The sequence below is a fragment of the Colossoma macropomum genome, unplaced genomic scaffold, assembly GCF_904425465.1.
Source record: "Colossoma macropomum unplaced genomic scaffold, Colossoma_macropomum, whole genome shotgun sequence".
NCBI classification, from domain to species: domain Eukaryota; kingdom Metazoa; phylum Chordata; class Actinopteri; order Characiformes; family Serrasalmidae; genus Colossoma; species Colossoma macropomum.
Window position 1 is genome coordinate 41,683,464 of NW_023494795.1, and position 17,573 is coordinate 41,701,036.

The 17,573-nt window shown below is 37.8% G+C and overlaps 1 protein-coding gene across 1 annotated transcript; it reads right to left on the reverse strand.

Moving 5' to 3' along the window:
- Positions 1–9,769: 9,769 nt before the first annotated feature.
- Positions 9,770–16,981, reverse strand: LOC118815988 (protein FAM177A1-like). The gene is made up of 5 exons (XM_036582457.1): positions 16,840–16,981; positions 14,917–15,111; positions 13,575–13,641; positions 12,209–12,306; positions 9,770–11,462 (listed from the first exon to the last, which is right to left on the reverse strand). Exons 1-5 carry the CDS (start codon positions 16,906–16,908, stop codon positions 11,277–11,279), a joined length of 615 nt encoding a protein of 204 aa, XP_036438350.1. The 5' UTR covers positions 16,909–16,981; the 3' UTR covers positions 9,770–11,276.
- Between the last annotated feature and the right edge of the window lie 592 nt (positions 16,982–17,573).

Consider the following 17,573-nt stretch of genomic DNA (forward strand, 5'->3'; position numbering starts at 1 on the left):
GATCATACGTGACTCACATCCGGAGTTATGAGGCTATGAAGAGGGGCTGAGATACACGCCATCTGCCTCTCACTGTGTGGAACTGGTGGATTCGTGTGTCTGTCTACATTTTGTGTGAAACTGACCAATGGACACTGAGGAAATCACTAAGGACTGACCCATCACGCCGGTAACCCTTCATTCTTTATTCAGTCCATATCGGAGACACATATGAAATGGCATGTAATGTTAATACCATGTAATGTTAATATAAAAGAGTTTTAACTGACTGTACTTCTTAGGACAACAAATATTTCATTTAGTGATGAAAACAGAACATCAGTTAGTGTAATACATTATTTACAGAAGTTGAGTAAACGAGAAAAAGGTAGTGGAAATTGGCACTAAGATTAATTTTGTTCTGCAAAGTGTAGTATGTGGTACATGCAGAACAGGAGGGCCATAGAATCTTGTCTACAAACATGAGGAAGCCTCCATTCCAGTGAAGAAGGAAGGCCCTCCCCACCCACGCAGGAGAAAATGCTGAGGAAGTCCTCCCTCATGTTTAAGCTACTACTGAGGACAGAATCTCTCAGCACATCAGGGTAAAGCAGGACAGCACAGATACAATCACACAGAGGAATGCCAGAAAGAGTGGTCTTGGCAAAAGAAGTAGCCTAATCAGACACCACCACATGAGGGGGCTTAACTACAGCAAAGCAAAGATCCCCTGGATCCCTCACTATCTCTGTATAACAACAATTTCTTAAAAAAGGGCCTATATTCCTACATTTGTTCTCCTGAAGTTTGTGCGGGTTCATGTCACCAAAACAGTCCTTTTTTATTTTTACATGGCCATTTTCCAACCTCTCTTAAACCCTCAGAATTAAACAGATTGTTTTGTTACTCTGCCTATAAGACTGATATATGTACAGTCATATGCAAAAGTTATAGCACCCCAGGCCAAATTTCCTTTACAAGCTTATATGTGACAGTTTCTGTACATTTCAGTGCACAATTTCTCCTTTTTGCTGACTTCAAATATATTAGAAAAAATAAAACTTCACATAAAAGATATAAAATTGGTCACGTCACATTTTAGTCATCATGTCTTCATCAGTATAATGTTCATTTTGTGGTCTAGAGGCCTAAACATCAAGCTGGACCTACTTTTTGCACCTATGCATGTAACATTAATATGTATAGACATATGGCGTGGTGTGAAAAACTCCCAACCCGACACCTCTGACTTTTAAATGATTATTTCAGGCTTCACAGGGCATCTCGCAGCAGTGCATACTCACCATATTTTAGTCTGTTTTTATTCTCCTCACTCAAAATAATGCTACTTCTTTCGGTTTTAACAAACTCTTACATAGTGCTACTTTAAATAAATCAACAACATATTGCAGACCCTCCTATCAAGACAGACAATGTAATCATGCCTCAGTTGTAGGCAAAACTTGTACTATCTGAGGGCAAATGGGGCAGAAGCTCAAGCCCCTTCTGGGCTCTATCTGTGTACATGCCTGCTGTTAAGTAACACTAGTGATCCAACTGTGATAGGCATTGCATAGGGAGCTATAGAAAACTATAAACAACTGATTTGGAAAATTCTTTTACGCACTGATACCATCACAGGAACATCTCAGACAAGATATTACTTGGGTGCTGTATGCAAATATTCACAGTTGTCAAAGCATGCATTTTTAAATCTGTGGAGTTTAAGTGTCTTGTAAGCACCTTGTTAATTCTGTTACTTTTAAAGGTAGTTACTGCTGTATACAATGGTTTCTACTGTAATTTATCTGTCTGTCTTTTGCAACTTCTTTTGTAAACTGCGCAACTTCTTCTGTAATCTAGCCGTCTATCTTATGTAGATGCTTTGAAACCACTGTTGCAAAAGACACATACACAAAAAATCAAAAATCCTTTCACAAGTGCAGCGGCTGCCACCTCACCCACCAGGCACATGGACAATTATCACAGAGGCACCATGTGTGCGAAGCGGTAATGTGCACAGACGAGGGATGCACTCTCACATCCACCTTTAGGAGTAATTGCAATGTGTTCCAGCAGCACGGTAGTGAGAAAATTCTAACAGGTTGAACCTGAGAGCTTCACAAGAGCAAAATCGTTCATGCTAAGTTGAGCGCCATAGAGTTCAAGCAGTCACAGCGGTTAGCACCCTTAGAACTGAGTGGAAAGTTTGACCTCGCCTCTGTATCTTGAGTTCTATACTCAAAGCACACCACAAGAAGGCGGTGCAGGGACTTTCCACTGACAGCAAAAACACTTTAATGTGCTCTGCATGCTCCACAAGCTTCTGCTGTAACACTTATCATATGCATGTACTTTGTTTTGACACCATTTAGCACATGAGGCCTTGTCTCTTGACTTGTCGCACTCAGAACTGCAGCAGAATGCAGTTTGTAGCTGGTTTGTAGCTAGAATCTACAAACTAAAAGCCTTTCTTCTGAAATGAAGAATATTAATAGTGAGTTTGTGTGACAGCAACAGCCTCTACTCTTCTGGGAAGACTTTACACTAGATGTTGGAACATTGCTGTGAGGATTTGATTGAGCATTAGTAAGGTCTAGTACAGATGGTGGATGGTTAGTTCTGGATCAGTCCAGTTGTATGGAGCTCCATCACTCCAGAGAACACAGTTCCATTGCTCCCCAGCCCAATGCTGGGAGGCTTTATATCCCCGTAGCCCATGTTTGGCATTGTGCATGGTGACCTTAGGCTCAAGCTCAGCTGCTTCAGAGCATCCCATTCCATTGGTGAATGCTTATCTATGGAGATTATACAAGCTGTAAGTGAACAATTGAAAACCCGTGACAGCAATGTCACCCCGAAAGGGGAACTTGACTGATTTTTAAAGATTATCTGCATAATAAATGGTTAAGATGTAAGTCATTGAAAGTGGTTTGATGTGAAATGCTCTTTTCTAGAGAAACTTATAGAGTCTGAACTGTTCACAGTGGTGGTGATAGGAACCAGACGTCCATCTCTAAAAGCTCTCTCACAGAAAGTTATTACATAAAACGGTTATGAATACACTGCCTGATGTCTGAGACACTGTTTTATACTAGTTTTGCAATTAGATTTTGGTCTGAAATTTATTTTTAAACTTACATTATTGGCAGAGAAGTACATGCAGGTCATTGCGTGGCAAAATAGTCCCCAAAGAAAACTTATTTTTTTGGATTTCACACTATTTTACCATCATTAACAGTCCATATAAAAACTCAACAGACAGGTGTAGGTTCACTGGTGGTTTTTAAATAGTAAATAAAATGTCTACATTTGCGTTGTAGACATGGTGACCCCTGGTTCCTATCACCACCTCTGTAAAGAAATCTGAGTTGGTAGTCATTCTGCTCTTCAGACCACTCCGCTTTAAATTATGCAGAAATTTTAAAAAATCTGTGAAATTTCCCTTTAAAGCAGCTGAATGTACTAATTAGAAGGGCTGTCTGGGTACTTTAGCCTTCTTGGCTTTTTCTTTGAGTGCAAAAGTACTTGTATACACTGCAAGCTTGATTCAAAGTAGAATTTTAACTCTGCCATGGTTTCAAATGTCTTTGCTCTGCTTTTAAAAAGGTGTGTGGAGACAGCAGGCTTGCGTTTAAGTGTGCCTGGGAGAAAACACTGCTGGGGAAGGGCCAGGAAATGGGATGAATGGTGGAAATCCCCACCAGAGCATCAGCAAGAGGTAGATGCTAGTGGAAGAAGGGCGGTTATTTCACTTTGCCCTTTTTTAGCTGGTGCCAAACCAATTCTGTGGTTTTCTTAGCAATTTTAGGAGGATTTTAGCAGTGCATACTGTTCCTAGATCAGTACAAAAGGGGAGTGTTGCTATTTTCACCACAGGGGCCCTCACAGACTAAATAGAGGTGTGTGATGTGGTGTGTCTGGCTAAAAAAGGGGCCAGCTTGCTCACTTTTCTGCAGCTGCAAGCTTCTAGTGACAGGCAGAAACCCAAACAGTGAATGAGTTCAAAAGAATACAGAGAAATGCAAAGCCCTAAGTCGAGGTCAATAGAAACAGCCATGTACTATTGTAGATAAACCACAAAAAAGCTGTCTTGGCAAGTGAAATCATCTTAAGTTTGGTGATTACACATAACATTTTGCATTATGAGATACATGTAAAACAATTCAAAGATTATCCAACCTATTGATAATGAATTTTGTAAGTATTTTTCCCTGATTAACTGTCCTATTGCATTAGCAGAGAATTTTGATTGTTTCAAAACAGTGCTGAAATTCAGTAATAAGATAATTTCAGTACATGAAATATTAGAAGTATTAGATATATACTAGATTTAAAATGTGTTCACTTGCCAAAGTTGAAATGTTCGCTGTGTAGAAGAAGAAATGTCACTTTTATATGAACAAGTATTTCTGTATCACATTGTCATTGTTAAGTTTAATTGGGAGATTACATGTAAGCTCACTGCCAGCACTTGTTGCTAAACTTGATTAACAACATGGCTGAGGAACTTTTAGTCTCATGCGACATTACGGCCAAAGGGTAACTTGACAACATTGTGGTGATTCCCTCGGGTATTATTTCAGGACAAAGGATATCGGCTGTAGACAAACAAGGTTACAAGGAGTCACATTTTTAGCTCTGGAGTTTCCCTGCGGATTACAATATGCTCCATGTGACCATGACTGCCTACACGTTTAATGACAAATGGGTTCGGTTTTCCTGAGAACTTATCTATGTGCTCATTTAACAATGATACATATATTTTTAAAAACAGTGCAGAATGTTTTCAAGAACAGTTTTCTGGACTCTGACTGGATTACAGTAGCTACACTGCCACCTAGTGGATAATTAATACATGACAGTGTGGGATTAGTAACTGCACTCTTTTTCTCTTAAAAAGATGTGTAGAGTCAGTTCAAGATAAATGTTTGGTCTTCTGGTGTATTGCACTTTTGATATTTGATATGTGAAATCAGTGGTAAAAAAATAAATGCTTTTCTCAGCTGAAGTACGGTGCACATTACCCAATTAAATGCTCAAAGAAAAGTGAAAGACACCCTATAAAAATTAAAGTGAAAGTCTCAGATTATCTTAAAATAGCTTAAAATTTAAAGTAAAGGTAAAACATACACTTAGGAAAAAAAGTTCCTTTACTGTAAAACTAAACCATATTTGTGCAAATAAACCAGAATAGCAGACACTTCTGTTTTTATAGCACCAAAAATCTTTTAAATGGAAATCTTCCTCCACTATTGGAGCAAGCCCCACTACCTGGGGATAAAAGCCCCCCTGGTGAATGTATCATCTATATCTCCCCTTTACATTTGTCCGAAAAACATATTAATTAAAGAATAGCACAAAAACACTTAAAATGAATTAACTACACTTTTAAATAAGATGGTTCTTTAAGGGTTCTTTAGTAAAAGCAATGGTTCTATGCATGATGAAATGGTTCTTCAGATAGATGGAGAATGTGTTTTATGTGGTTCTATAAAGCACAAAAAAGGGTTCTGCTATTGTTACGATGTCAAGATTGCAACAATAGAAGAACCCTTTTTGGTGCTATACAGAACCATATACAAAACATTCTCTATCTATCTGAAGAACCATTGCACCATGCAAAGAACCCTTTAAGAATGAAAATGTTTTTGGTTCTATATACTAAAATACTAAATAACCCTTAAAAACATCTTTTTGAAGTGTGTAGTTCTTGATTGATTGATGATAGTAATTACACAATATTATTATACAAAATCATTATTGTTTTTTGTTGTTGCAGCTATAGTAACAATAACAGTTCAAGCAGTTTATGGCAAGTAAATACAAATGATTATTGTTCATAACGGACCAGCAAAACTCATATCACCAAACTTTACAGGAGAAGTAGACAGAAAAATGTTGTTAACTTATGATGGAAGTTAATGTAGAAATTATTTATTTCTAGTCATTTTGGGGAATTTCTATTGGTCTATTCATCATGAAATTGTGGCATTATGTAAAGGTCATCTGGCGATTTCAAATTATGCCAAAAAATGAAAATGAAGATTTGAAGTGTTGTCCCAACAGTGATGGGAATTTCAATTTTAGATAATGATTGCAATTGCCGGTGTAACACATGTAACACTAATGCTAGCTATCCAGTCAAAGTGCAGCGAACAACTTTGTGTCTTTTTGAATATAATCAAACTAAACAAAATCTCTTGAACAATATGTTAAGGAGGTCAATTTTCACTTTAAAAGAAAAAAAAATGATTCTTTTAAACCCAAATATACTACTCTCACCACAACCCTTAACAACTTTTCTTGTAACAATTAAAATAGATGTGTAGATCACTATTATCCACTGACAAAAAATTAGATCAACAGACAGGAATAAAGTGATTCAGATGAAATTTCAGAATGAATTAGACCATCCATTCATCTATCCATCCATCATCTAAACCTCTTATCCTTCTGGGTCGCGGTGGGGTGCTGGAGCCTATCCCAGCTGTCATTGGGCGGAAGGCAGGATACACCCTGGACAGGTCGCCAGTCCATTGCAGGGCTGAATTAGACCACAGCTCAGTAAATTTGTTAGATTTGGCAACATTACTTGGTCAGAGAGAAAATAGTGTGTGTGGGGAGGGAGATCTTACTCCAGGGGGATTCTTGCTCCAACCTAGTCTACATATAATGGTTATATAATTTCATGTACAGTCTTTGAGTCACAGCCAAGGGCTGCAGTGAAAAAGTAATGCATTGACTTTATTCACATCTCCAGATCAATATAGGAATATATCAGATCAAACCACAAAATTATTGTCAAAAGTGAAAGATAAAACTGTGCTTATATATTTTATTAATGTAGAAATAGTGTACACATTTGAATTGAGCACATTGGATGCATTACTGCTTCAATGTGGTTTAGTGAGCCAAGCTGTTTTGTTTGCAGGAGACTCATTTATTATCATGAAGACTGTTCATAATACCTCATCCTTGTTACTGCATTCTCTCCTCCACCCATTAGTCTTTAATGAATTCCAGTCATAACGTTTATCAGTATTTGTTATAGCAGTCTTCCTTGTTGATATTCTTCTAGGTTTCCAGGTTGTATTTGTTGCTAAGTTGTGATAAAGGTTGTGCATTTTAAGGTAAATGGCATTTCTCCAAGCTCTGTCTAAATCATATGGGCTTGTTTAATCTACTTTCGACCATGTTTGTTGCATATGTCTAACTATACAACAAAAACAATGAGGTTAAATAAAACTTTTCACATCAACAGACTAATCTGAATGGAGAGGATATGACCGAGATGTTCTTGGCTCCATTTTTAAACCTACTTGCATAAGAAGTAAAAACGGATATCTGTTTCGATATGTAGTGAGGAGGCCCCAAAACCATTTGGATATTTTTATGAAAATATATGTAATTTAATGAAATATAATATTTTCTCTCTTACTGTTATCAAATGAACTAAATGTTGTGACTGTGTTGAGCTGCTAGTGAGCAGTAGACATGAAAGGGGAGGGGTGAAAAACCCCTGCTGTGAAAACTGATCAACACCTCTCCACAAAGATAGCTGTACCGAGATGATGTACGTAGTAGTTTTGTAAATCATACACACATCAAAATATATTCCACTGATGTTATGGAAGAAAAAATGCATCTAAAATAGGCAAAAATTGCATTTTCTGGCTACTGTGAGAAGAGGATAATCATTTAGTCAGCACTGTGCTACTCAAAGACTTATCGCTGATCATTCTCCTCTGTTTTGCAACCATGTTTCACTATTTACAAACTGTATTCCTCTGTAGAATTAGGCCCATACACAGTACTTTTGGAGGGTTAAGGGCTCAGCGGGACAAAAAAGGCAACTGAAAGTGAATTCAGCATAATATATGTCACAGCATATTGAAAATATACTTTCTTGATAAGAGTGTTAAGTGTAACCAAACAGTTTTGAGTTTTCCGATTGCAGGCAAAAACACCTGTGTTACTGTCTGAGCAGGGATTGACACCCCAATCTTTAGTGTCCAAAGCTTCAACATTTTACACTACACAATCTAATTACTACCAACCTCTGAGTTATAACTTTAAGAGCTCCAGGAACCTGGCATGTATCTCTGCTTTTCATAATAATGAAAACAATTGCATGTTTAGCCCTGTGGTGATGTGCACCGTGTGTGCCCGCTTATACTTGTTATGATACTCATTTTAGCTGCCACTTTATATCTAGTTTTTGTTTATTTATTTTGTGTTGTTTGTGGTTTTATTGTTTCTCACTTGATTTGCTTTGAACTTTCCCTGCTGGTTCGGGACTCCATCATCGACTGAGAACTGGCCAAGAGACACTGCATCTCGGTGTAGGAGTGCGAGTTTGACATGGCCATTAGCTAGGATGCTTCTCCCCTTGGTAGCAGAGTTTGACTAGGCTGGGAGCTGGTACACCTGTCACTGTGGTAGTAGAGTTTAACCAGACTGTGAGCAGGGGACTTTTGACTAAGCCAGAGCTGGGACACTTCTCACCTTGGGAGCAGAGTTTGACTAGGTCGTGAGACAGGACACTTCTCACCTCTGTAGTGGAGCTCAGCTAGGCTTTGAGCCAGGATACTTCTCACCAAGGTAGTGGAGTTTGACTAGGCTGTGAACCCAGATACTTCTCACCAAGTTAGTGGAGTTTGACTAGGCTGTGAACCAAGATATTTCTCACCAAGGTAGTGGAGTTTGACTAGGCTGAGTTGGGATATGTCTCACCTCTGTAGCAGTTTGACTAGGTTAAGAGCAGGGGTCAACAACTGGGACACTTCTTACTATGGTAGTAGTTTAATTAGGCCATGACCCAGACACTTTTGGAACACTGAGTTTCACTTGGCTGTGAGCTGGAGGCTTCAGACCATGACAGTCCACACAGGCAGTTGGTACTACACTGGGGGGGACCCAAGTGCAAGGAAGCTTGTGAAACTTGAGCTAACCCACAAACTCTATTCCTGGGCGGGACCGAGCCACACCTCGCTGAAACTGATCTTGAAGAATGGCAGAGGTCATATAAAGTACAATTATTATATGCGTCGACCACAAGGGCATTGTACAGTCAAAGGCTGAAAGGGCAGGGGACCCTCTGTGCACATGCCTGGATAGAATTACTTTAAGTAAACACTGGTGTATTTTATCATATTGTATTTCATATTTTTGAAAAGCAATAACCCACATCAGGTCATGAGTTACAGTGTAACTGACTCACTGATCTTTTTGTGATGTTAATTTAGGACACAGACAGATTATCTCTGGGCTGGTACAGATTACTAGCAGGTAATCAGCTAGTAATCAGGTAATCAGCTGAGTGCTGAATTCAATTTAATAACATTTTTCAAATATATCACGGCATCAGGATATCAGATGACATTTAATTTTGCGTTAATAATGAAGTCATTCTTCCACTGCTGCTACTCGGTACTAAACTAAATCGTTTTGTTCTGTTTCATCTTATTGTATTAGACAGATTTGCAGAATGGAAACATATTTATTCAGTTTTTATGTATGAACTTGTATTTGAATTAAAAACCATCTGGAACAAGTTAACTAGACACATATCGTCCAGCTCTAATCAGTTTTCATAAATGAAGATGCGCTGGACTTCAGACTGATCTAATTATGGTAGAGTTACATCAACTGTGACAAAGTGGTCATTGTCACCAATAACAAAGCCAGCAGTGAGTTAGACACTACACACTACAACAGAATCAAAGTCACTGTGGCAATGTACAATAAAACAAATTCACTATCTTTTTCCATTATTAGAAATTTATTTCAGTGTTAAATTAAAAAATGTAAAAACAATTAAAGTTTACATCAAAAAGAATAGTAAGCACATTAAAAACACTACAATAAATACATAAATATGAACTAATAAATATGTAATATATACAAATAAAAACCTCAGTGCGTGGATTAAGGCTTCATCCAGATTTCCTATTTTTCGGAGACACTGTGTTATCTGTTTTCTCATATAGAGGACTTGGCAACCAATTAGCCAAGCATTTATACACACTCTTAAAAATAAAGGTTCCTAAATGGTTCTTGGCTTGGATGTAAGGTTCTAGGAAAAAACTTTCATTGACATTGACATTACACTATTACATTATGTGGAGGTTTTGTAAACTTCAAAAAGGCTCTTCACAAAGACATCATTAAAAATTTATAAAAAAAAAATGATTTTTTTTATGGCATGGCTTCAAAGAACCTTTTTGGCACCTTCATTTGGCAGTGTACTGTGCAAAAGATAAAAAATAACACACCTGCCTTTTACTGCACTTCTGTTGGTAAAATAAAAACACAGATCCCAAGTGAATGGTTTTAAACACTTTGCTTGGGCGATTAAGACTTTTGCACTGTACTGTGCATAAATACATACACAAACACACACACACACACACACACACACACAAAATAAACAGCTATGCTGTAGTTGTTGGAACACACCCAATTGGAGTTTTCAAATTTTGCAAAAAAGTAAAAAATTATAAAAGTGAAGATACTGTGCGTTGATTATCTAAGTGATAATAAGTTAGCACATTCTCTACTAGAGAACACACTTCTGCATATTTTAATGCACATTAACTGTTTATTTACTGAATTTAACTCATTTGAAAAATTAAAACTTAACATGTGACATGCGCAAAAGATATGGCATATTTTGTATTTATTGTTTTGGTTTTTCCAAAATGTTAAACATGGCAAATAAATAGAAATATGGCAGTAAAATTAAAAGAATACGCTGAAGTTCCCTGTATAAGACGTTAGCTTATTTTTACTTACAAAATCAACATGTAATCAAATCAAAATGTAATTAACACATAATTTGACCAGAAATGCCAAAACTTTTGCATACGACAGGCTATACACTGCTTAAAATGAAGGTTCTGAAACGGTTCTTGGATGTATGGTTCTAGGAAAACCTTTCAACAGTATAGAACCTTTACATTATGCGGAGGTTAAAGAACCCTTTTTGGCACCTTTATTTTTTCCAAGAGTTGAAAGAGTGTCTCAGTAAATTCACTTAAGGGAATTTAAAAAAAATTACAATAAAAAAGCTTGTGTTTTTGGCCCAAGGTGAGGTTAAGGCCCTCGGCTACTTTGCTTTAGTCATTTTAGTGTAATTCAACTTACCATCAGGTGAGGATCAGCACGTTACCACAACCAGAATGAAAGAGATGTTAAGAGAGAGTAGCACCCTTTATCCATGACAGAGTCATGCTAACTATCCTATGCAGTGCTAGAGTAAAACCACAGTGAGAAGATGAGGTGTCTGATGGTGATTAAATGCTCACTGGGTTAACATGGACACTGACTGTATTAGGTATAGAAGAGGCTTCAGTGGTGCTGATGTCCTGAGTGGAAGCAGCTTCAGGCTGGTTTATCTTTGGCTTCTCTTCACTTTGCTGCTCCTCAAAATGACTCTCAGCCTCCTCCGAGAAACAGGACTCCTCAACCTCCTTTTCCTTCTAAAAAGAGGAGAGATGAAAGATAGAAATAGACCAGAAGGAGTCAGGATGTGCAGACAGAAGAGAGGAAAAAGTAAAGAGTGAGAAAAGATCAGTAAGCATTTATTTCTTTAAGAAACAATAACTTCAGAGTAAATACAAATAAACAAATACACAATCCATTCTGATTGTTCTGTGTGCATGTTAGTTTAACAGTTTCCAAATCCCTCCTCTAGGAAGTCCAGTATTTACAATTACCAGTTTATTCTATACCCAGCTTATGTGATCAATCCTCCATTAAATTAAATCAGGTGATGTATTCTATATTCTTCTAACCTACATATGCATAACTTTACTGAAAATAGCACATTTTTATTATGTTTTACAGTATTTATATTTATTTGCATTTATTCTAATGGTATATAGTGATTTTATTGGCAACTTACTCCCCATAACAATTTAAACAATTGTCTTGGGTGCCTAAGACTTTTATACAGTACATATGTTTATATCAGTACATATGTATATATCAATTCAGAGAGCATACCATTATGCACATTGTATTATTGACGTAAAAAAATCAAAACACTGGTATAACTGCTCGGCAATTACAGTTACAATGCAGAATTGCAGAAATGCTCTTCCTGTAAAGCTAAACTGTATAAAGTAAAATGAAGTTCTGACTAGGTATTAGCCAATGATGTCACAGGGCAAAAAAAGGGACAGCCCTAAACAGCACTACTGCATAAATTATGTACAGCACATACTTCCTTCTTCATCCTGTCAAACTCGTCAATGGCATACTGATATTTGGCTGAAGTTATTCCGAACAGTGATGCCATCCTCTCACCCAGGTAGTCACAAGCTGAAACATGAGAATAAATCAGAGTGAAATACACTATATGGCCACTCGTCACTTGACCACACTTGACCAAGTGCTTGTTAGATATCCCATTCCAAAACCACAGGCATAGAGTTAACAGAGTTGCCCCCCCTTTGTGGCTATAAAAGCCTATAAGATTTTGGTGTGTGTCTATGGGAATTTGTGAAGTCGGGTATTGATGTTGGATGAGAAGACCTGGCTCGCAATCAATGTCCCAGTTGATCCCAAAGGTGTTGAACAAGGTTGCAATCTGCAGATCATTATCCCCCCTCCACCAAACTTTACAGCTGACGCCATGCATTCTGGTAGGCAGAGCTGTCCTAGTATCAGCCAAACCCAAATTCATCCATCACACTGACAGATAGTGAAATGTGATTCATCACTCCAGAGAACAATGTTTCCAATGCTCCAGAGTCCAGTGGTGACATGCTTTACTGCACTCCAGCCAACACTTGGCATTGCACATAGTGAGTGTAGGCCTGTCTGCAGCTGCCTGGCTGTGAAAACTCATTTCAAGAAGGTTGAACAGTTCTTCTGCTAATGTTGCTTCCTGAGGCAGTCTGAAACTGTGGTGAGTGATGCAACAGACAATAGGCGATTTTTACGCTTCAGTGCTTCAGCACGTGGTAGCCCTGTTCTGTGAATTTGCATGGTCCATCGCTTTGTGGCTGAGCTGTTGTTGCTTCTAAGTGCTTCAATTTCACAATAAAAGTACTTACAATTTACAGGGGAAGATCTAGCATGGGCAAAAATTTCACAACCTGACTTCTAAATTCACTGAGCTCTTCATTATGACCCATTCTACTGCCAGTGTTTGTCTATGGAGATTGCATGGCTATGTGCTTGAGTTTTATACACCTGTTTGCAATGGATGCGGCTAAAACACCTGAACACAATAATTAGAAGAGGTGTACACATACATTTGGCCACATAGTGTATCATTATTGTTCATAAATGCACAATGAATTGTTTTCAAGCTAACTGCCACTTTTATTTGCTGCCTTTCCCCCCTTCTCCTTCCCTCTTTACTTTCTTGTTTCCTATCTATACATTGCACATTGTATGCTATATTCTCAAATAACATATTATAATTAAAAAATAAATAAACGCACAATTAATCATCAGGCTTAGAGGTACACTGCAAATAAAAAATGACCACCTACTACAGCACAATTACAACAGTTTACTTTACAGCATGACCTAAAGTACCCAACTTTGACAGCAACTGAGTAAAGCAGTAAAAAGCCTACCTGACACAGTGGATGTAGCTGCCCTCCACATCTGAAACCAGACATATGGGCCCCACGTCAGCTTAGACTGCAAATTAAGAAGAAGAAAAAACAACAGCGTTAATCTACTATTTTTGTTTCAACAATTTGTCACTAATCCTTTCCATTTGCCTCATTTTAGATTAGATATCTCTATTTTCTTCTGACATCATTTCATGCAGGGCTGTTCGATTTCAGGAACTTTTAGTCAACTCCAATTCTGATTCTAAGTGACAAGAATCAACCCTTCATTTCAGTGGTTGATTCACACAATCTCAATTCTAAAAACTAACATATAGGTTGAGGACATCTGGCAAAAATAAAAAGAACAGAATACACTATTTTGATTAATGGTATGAATGACATTGGATCATGACATATTAACTTAATGTGCTTAGTGTTTCCCTTACATAGGTTACACAAGTACATACGTCAGGTTTCCATTTTGTCCTGTTTTAAAAATGACAAAGAAAAAATGCATGATATTTTTTATGTATAAACAAGGGCATGCAGTGTCACTATTGCAAAGCACCACTCTTTTCCCCTGTGGTGATTTCCACAGCCTAAATCTTTACTTTAGGCAAATCCATGAGGTATCTAAAAACGAAAAACAGAAAATAGAAGGTTTAATATTTAGTTATTTGATGCCTTATTCAAATACCCAAATAAGTAAACAAATGCTATAATTTGGAGGAGTTTGGATACCATACATTCCTCCAAACCGTTCAAGGTGCGCCACCTAGGTTTGTTTCAGACATGTGGGAAACACTGTGTGTTACCATCGGTTATTCTCAAAGGAAGCAAGATATCAGTTTATTTACACTACGTATTTTGTTTAAGCAATTTGGAAATTCGGAGTGCAAATTAAATAACGGGGGCTTAAGTGTTTCTCCTCTGTTAACTTCTGTGGGTGGGTAGATATTTCAGCAATGACAATGTTTGACAGTGAACCACAAATTTTACGTTACTTTGTTTATCACTTTGTCCCAAATAAAATACAGTCGAATTATAGACAGTGTAAACTACAGCCGGATTATGTATTGTGCAAAACACAGCCACATTATGTAATGTATGTGTTGTGGAAGGAAACATTTTCAGACAAGCTGTCTAAAGAGTGATGGTGGAATATCTGGCTCTGTATGTGCTTGCAGGTAAAAATTTTAACATCTGTTTGGAATCTAATCCAAAGCTTTTGAGTCAACTCTTGATTCTCAAAAGCCTGGCATCAGAAAATTGAGTGATTTTGGGATTGACTCTCAGACGCTAATTTCTTGGGACTCAAACATAAACAGAAACACGCATGCGCAAACACACAGACACACACTGTGTCTATTGAAGACAAAAGGTCTTTTTTCTCTGGATGTTTCTCTGAGTCGTCGTCCTCCTCCGTGCTGTACTCCTCCATTGTTTCCCCGCTGGAGAAGTGAATGACCCTGCGTGGAGTCTTCTCTTTGGACTGCTCCTTGTCTGCCAGCTCTCCCAGCTCGACACATTCAAAATCCTTCCCTTTGCTGGAGCCCTGTAGCAAAAAAACAGCCCTCTAATGAACAAACTCAGCTACATTAAAAGGCCAATATCATGAAATACTGAATTACCCTCACTTTTTAAATAAATATGAGTTTGATGCTGTATGTACACTGCTATTCACCCCCACCCCCAGTCCATACGGTCCATATATGGAAACTAAAATGCAAAAACAGCTCATTTTGAATTCACTGTTTCTGTGATGTCAGGACAACAAACTCATTTATATACATCGGCCTGTTCAGCCTACAGCAGTTTAGCCCTGCCCATTCACAATGAAGTTAAAAGGAGCATTTCAGCCCAGACTGCTTTATTAATAAGGAACAATCCAAGGCAAAAAGAGGCAGTATCAAAAATAGCTTGTTAAAGTCTAAGGGATAACATTATGTTATAGAAAGAGGAAAAATAAAATGCATAAAAGAATACACAACTTGTATGATCTCCATAGAAAAGCACTGACCAATAGAATGAGACACTCTGGAGCAGCTGCACATGAGCCTAAGGACAACATGCCCAATGTCAAGCATGGGTTAGAGGTGGATAAAGCCCCCCCAGCATTGGGCTGTGGAGCAGTGGAACTGCATTCTCTGGAGTGATGGAGCTCTATCCAGCACCTTTAGGATGAATTGGAGTGATCAAGAACTGACCATCCAACATCAGTACCTGATCTCACTAATGCTTGAACAAATCCTCCCAGCAATGTTCCAACATCTAGTGTAAAGCCACCCCAGACAAGTAGAGACTGTTGGGGACATACGGCCTATTAAAACTATACATTTCAGAAAAAATGTTGGAGTTTGTATAGTTTTAGACATGATGTACTTGAAGTTATGCTTTTGCAATAGTGCACATTTATTTGAAATACAGACAAAAAAGAAAAAAAAGTAATGAAACTTTTGCTCAGCCACAGCTTTTACATTGTAAGGAGATGCAATCTTTATAATGTAAAAAGCACTTTATCGCCCAAATAAACTTCATACAAAATACATGTTTCTGAGAAAACAAATATTTGTGTAATAACGTGAAGCTCGATACCCTGGCCAGAATTAGATGACTGCACAGTCAACTTTGATCTGTAAGTAAGTAAATAAATAAATATATAAATAACTAACTAAATAAATAAAAATGCAGGTTAACTTTCATTTGCAGGACATGTGCACCTTTAAATATCATGCAGAATTAAACCTGGCATGCTGATCAACTGTAGCACGAAAAAGGGCTCTGCTACTGCATACAAGCTCGACATCTTATAAACACATTCTCCATCAATCTGAAGAACCATTTCACCATGCAAAGAACTATTCAAGCATGCAAATTGTTCTATATAGAACTGATGGGTCTAAACAGTACCTATCCTTTTACTAAAGATGACTTAAAAGCATCTTTTTTTAAGCGTGCAGAATTAGATGACTGTATAAGTCAATTTTGAACTGAAAATAATTAAAGGCATTAATTAAAGCAAAATAAAAGCAAGTTAAGTTCCATTTGATATGTTCACCCTTGAATATCATGCGGAAATAAACCTGGCACTCAGATCAACCACATTAAAACTAAAAAGCAAATAAGAAACGGTTTAATTCAGCAGCCTATTAATAAGCACGAATATAACGTTACACTCTTCAAATATGGTTCTACAAGGGTTCTTTAGCAAAGGCAATGGTTCTATTTAGATTTAGTATTAGGTACGAATGTCCGACTAGCCTTCAGTAACTGGTTTATTTACCTTTTCGGTGTCCATGCTGTCCGTCACAGTAATATTGGAGTTTGCGAGATAAAGCGCCATTCCTGCCATCCTGATCTGCTCTGTATCCGCTCTATCAGCTCAGTTTCACCGAAACCAGCGATGTAGACGGATAAACTCTGTCGGTTAGTCACTTCCGGCGTGTTAGAGTTCAGCCTTCAAAATAAAAGTTCCCTTCTCAAAACTACTCAAACGTAAATCTGTGAACATGGACTAGCACAGTGCTTCTCAGCCCCGAGGTCAACTGCTCTGGGAGGTATTCCACAAAGCTGGATTTCTCAGTTAACCAGATACCTTAAGCCCAAAGACGAGGACTCTCCAATAAGAATGTCCCTCAGCTCTTTTCCTATTGGACAAGCTTGACTTTGTGCCTAAGTAATCTGGCTAACTGAGAAATCTTGCAGTGTGAAATTCTTTTTTTTGCTCCCAAAACACCTGGTCCAACTAACCAGTTCATTATCAGCCAATTAGTCAGTTAAAATGAGTGTGTTAAAGCTGAATAAGCACTAAAATGTGTCAGGTAGTGGGCCTTCAGGGCCATGGAGAAGTACTGCACTAGTGGTAACCACTAGTTTTTTGTAGGACACTTTTAGATCTCATAAGGAAATCATCAAATGCAACTGCAGTCAGTCCCAGAACACCTGTTAAACCTTTAGAGTGCTTTAGGCTGTGATATCTACTGATCAGGAAAACATGCATTACTGAGTACTGGATGC

Excerpts from the sequence above, each read along its gene's own strand:
- LOC118815988 (XM_036582457.1), bottom strand. The coding sequence starts at position 16,908 with ATGGCAGGAATGGCGCTTTATCTCGCAAACTCCAATATTACTGTGACG. Across the intron at positions 15,112-16,839 it reads ACAGCATGGACACCGAAAAG|GGCTCCAGCAAAGGGAAGGA; the intron begins GTAAATAAACCA and ends TTTTTGCTACAG. Across the intron at positions 12,307-13,574 it reads AGCTACATCCACTGTGTCAG|CTTGTGACTACCTGGGTGAG; the intron begins GTAGGCTTTTTA and ends CTCATGTTTCAG.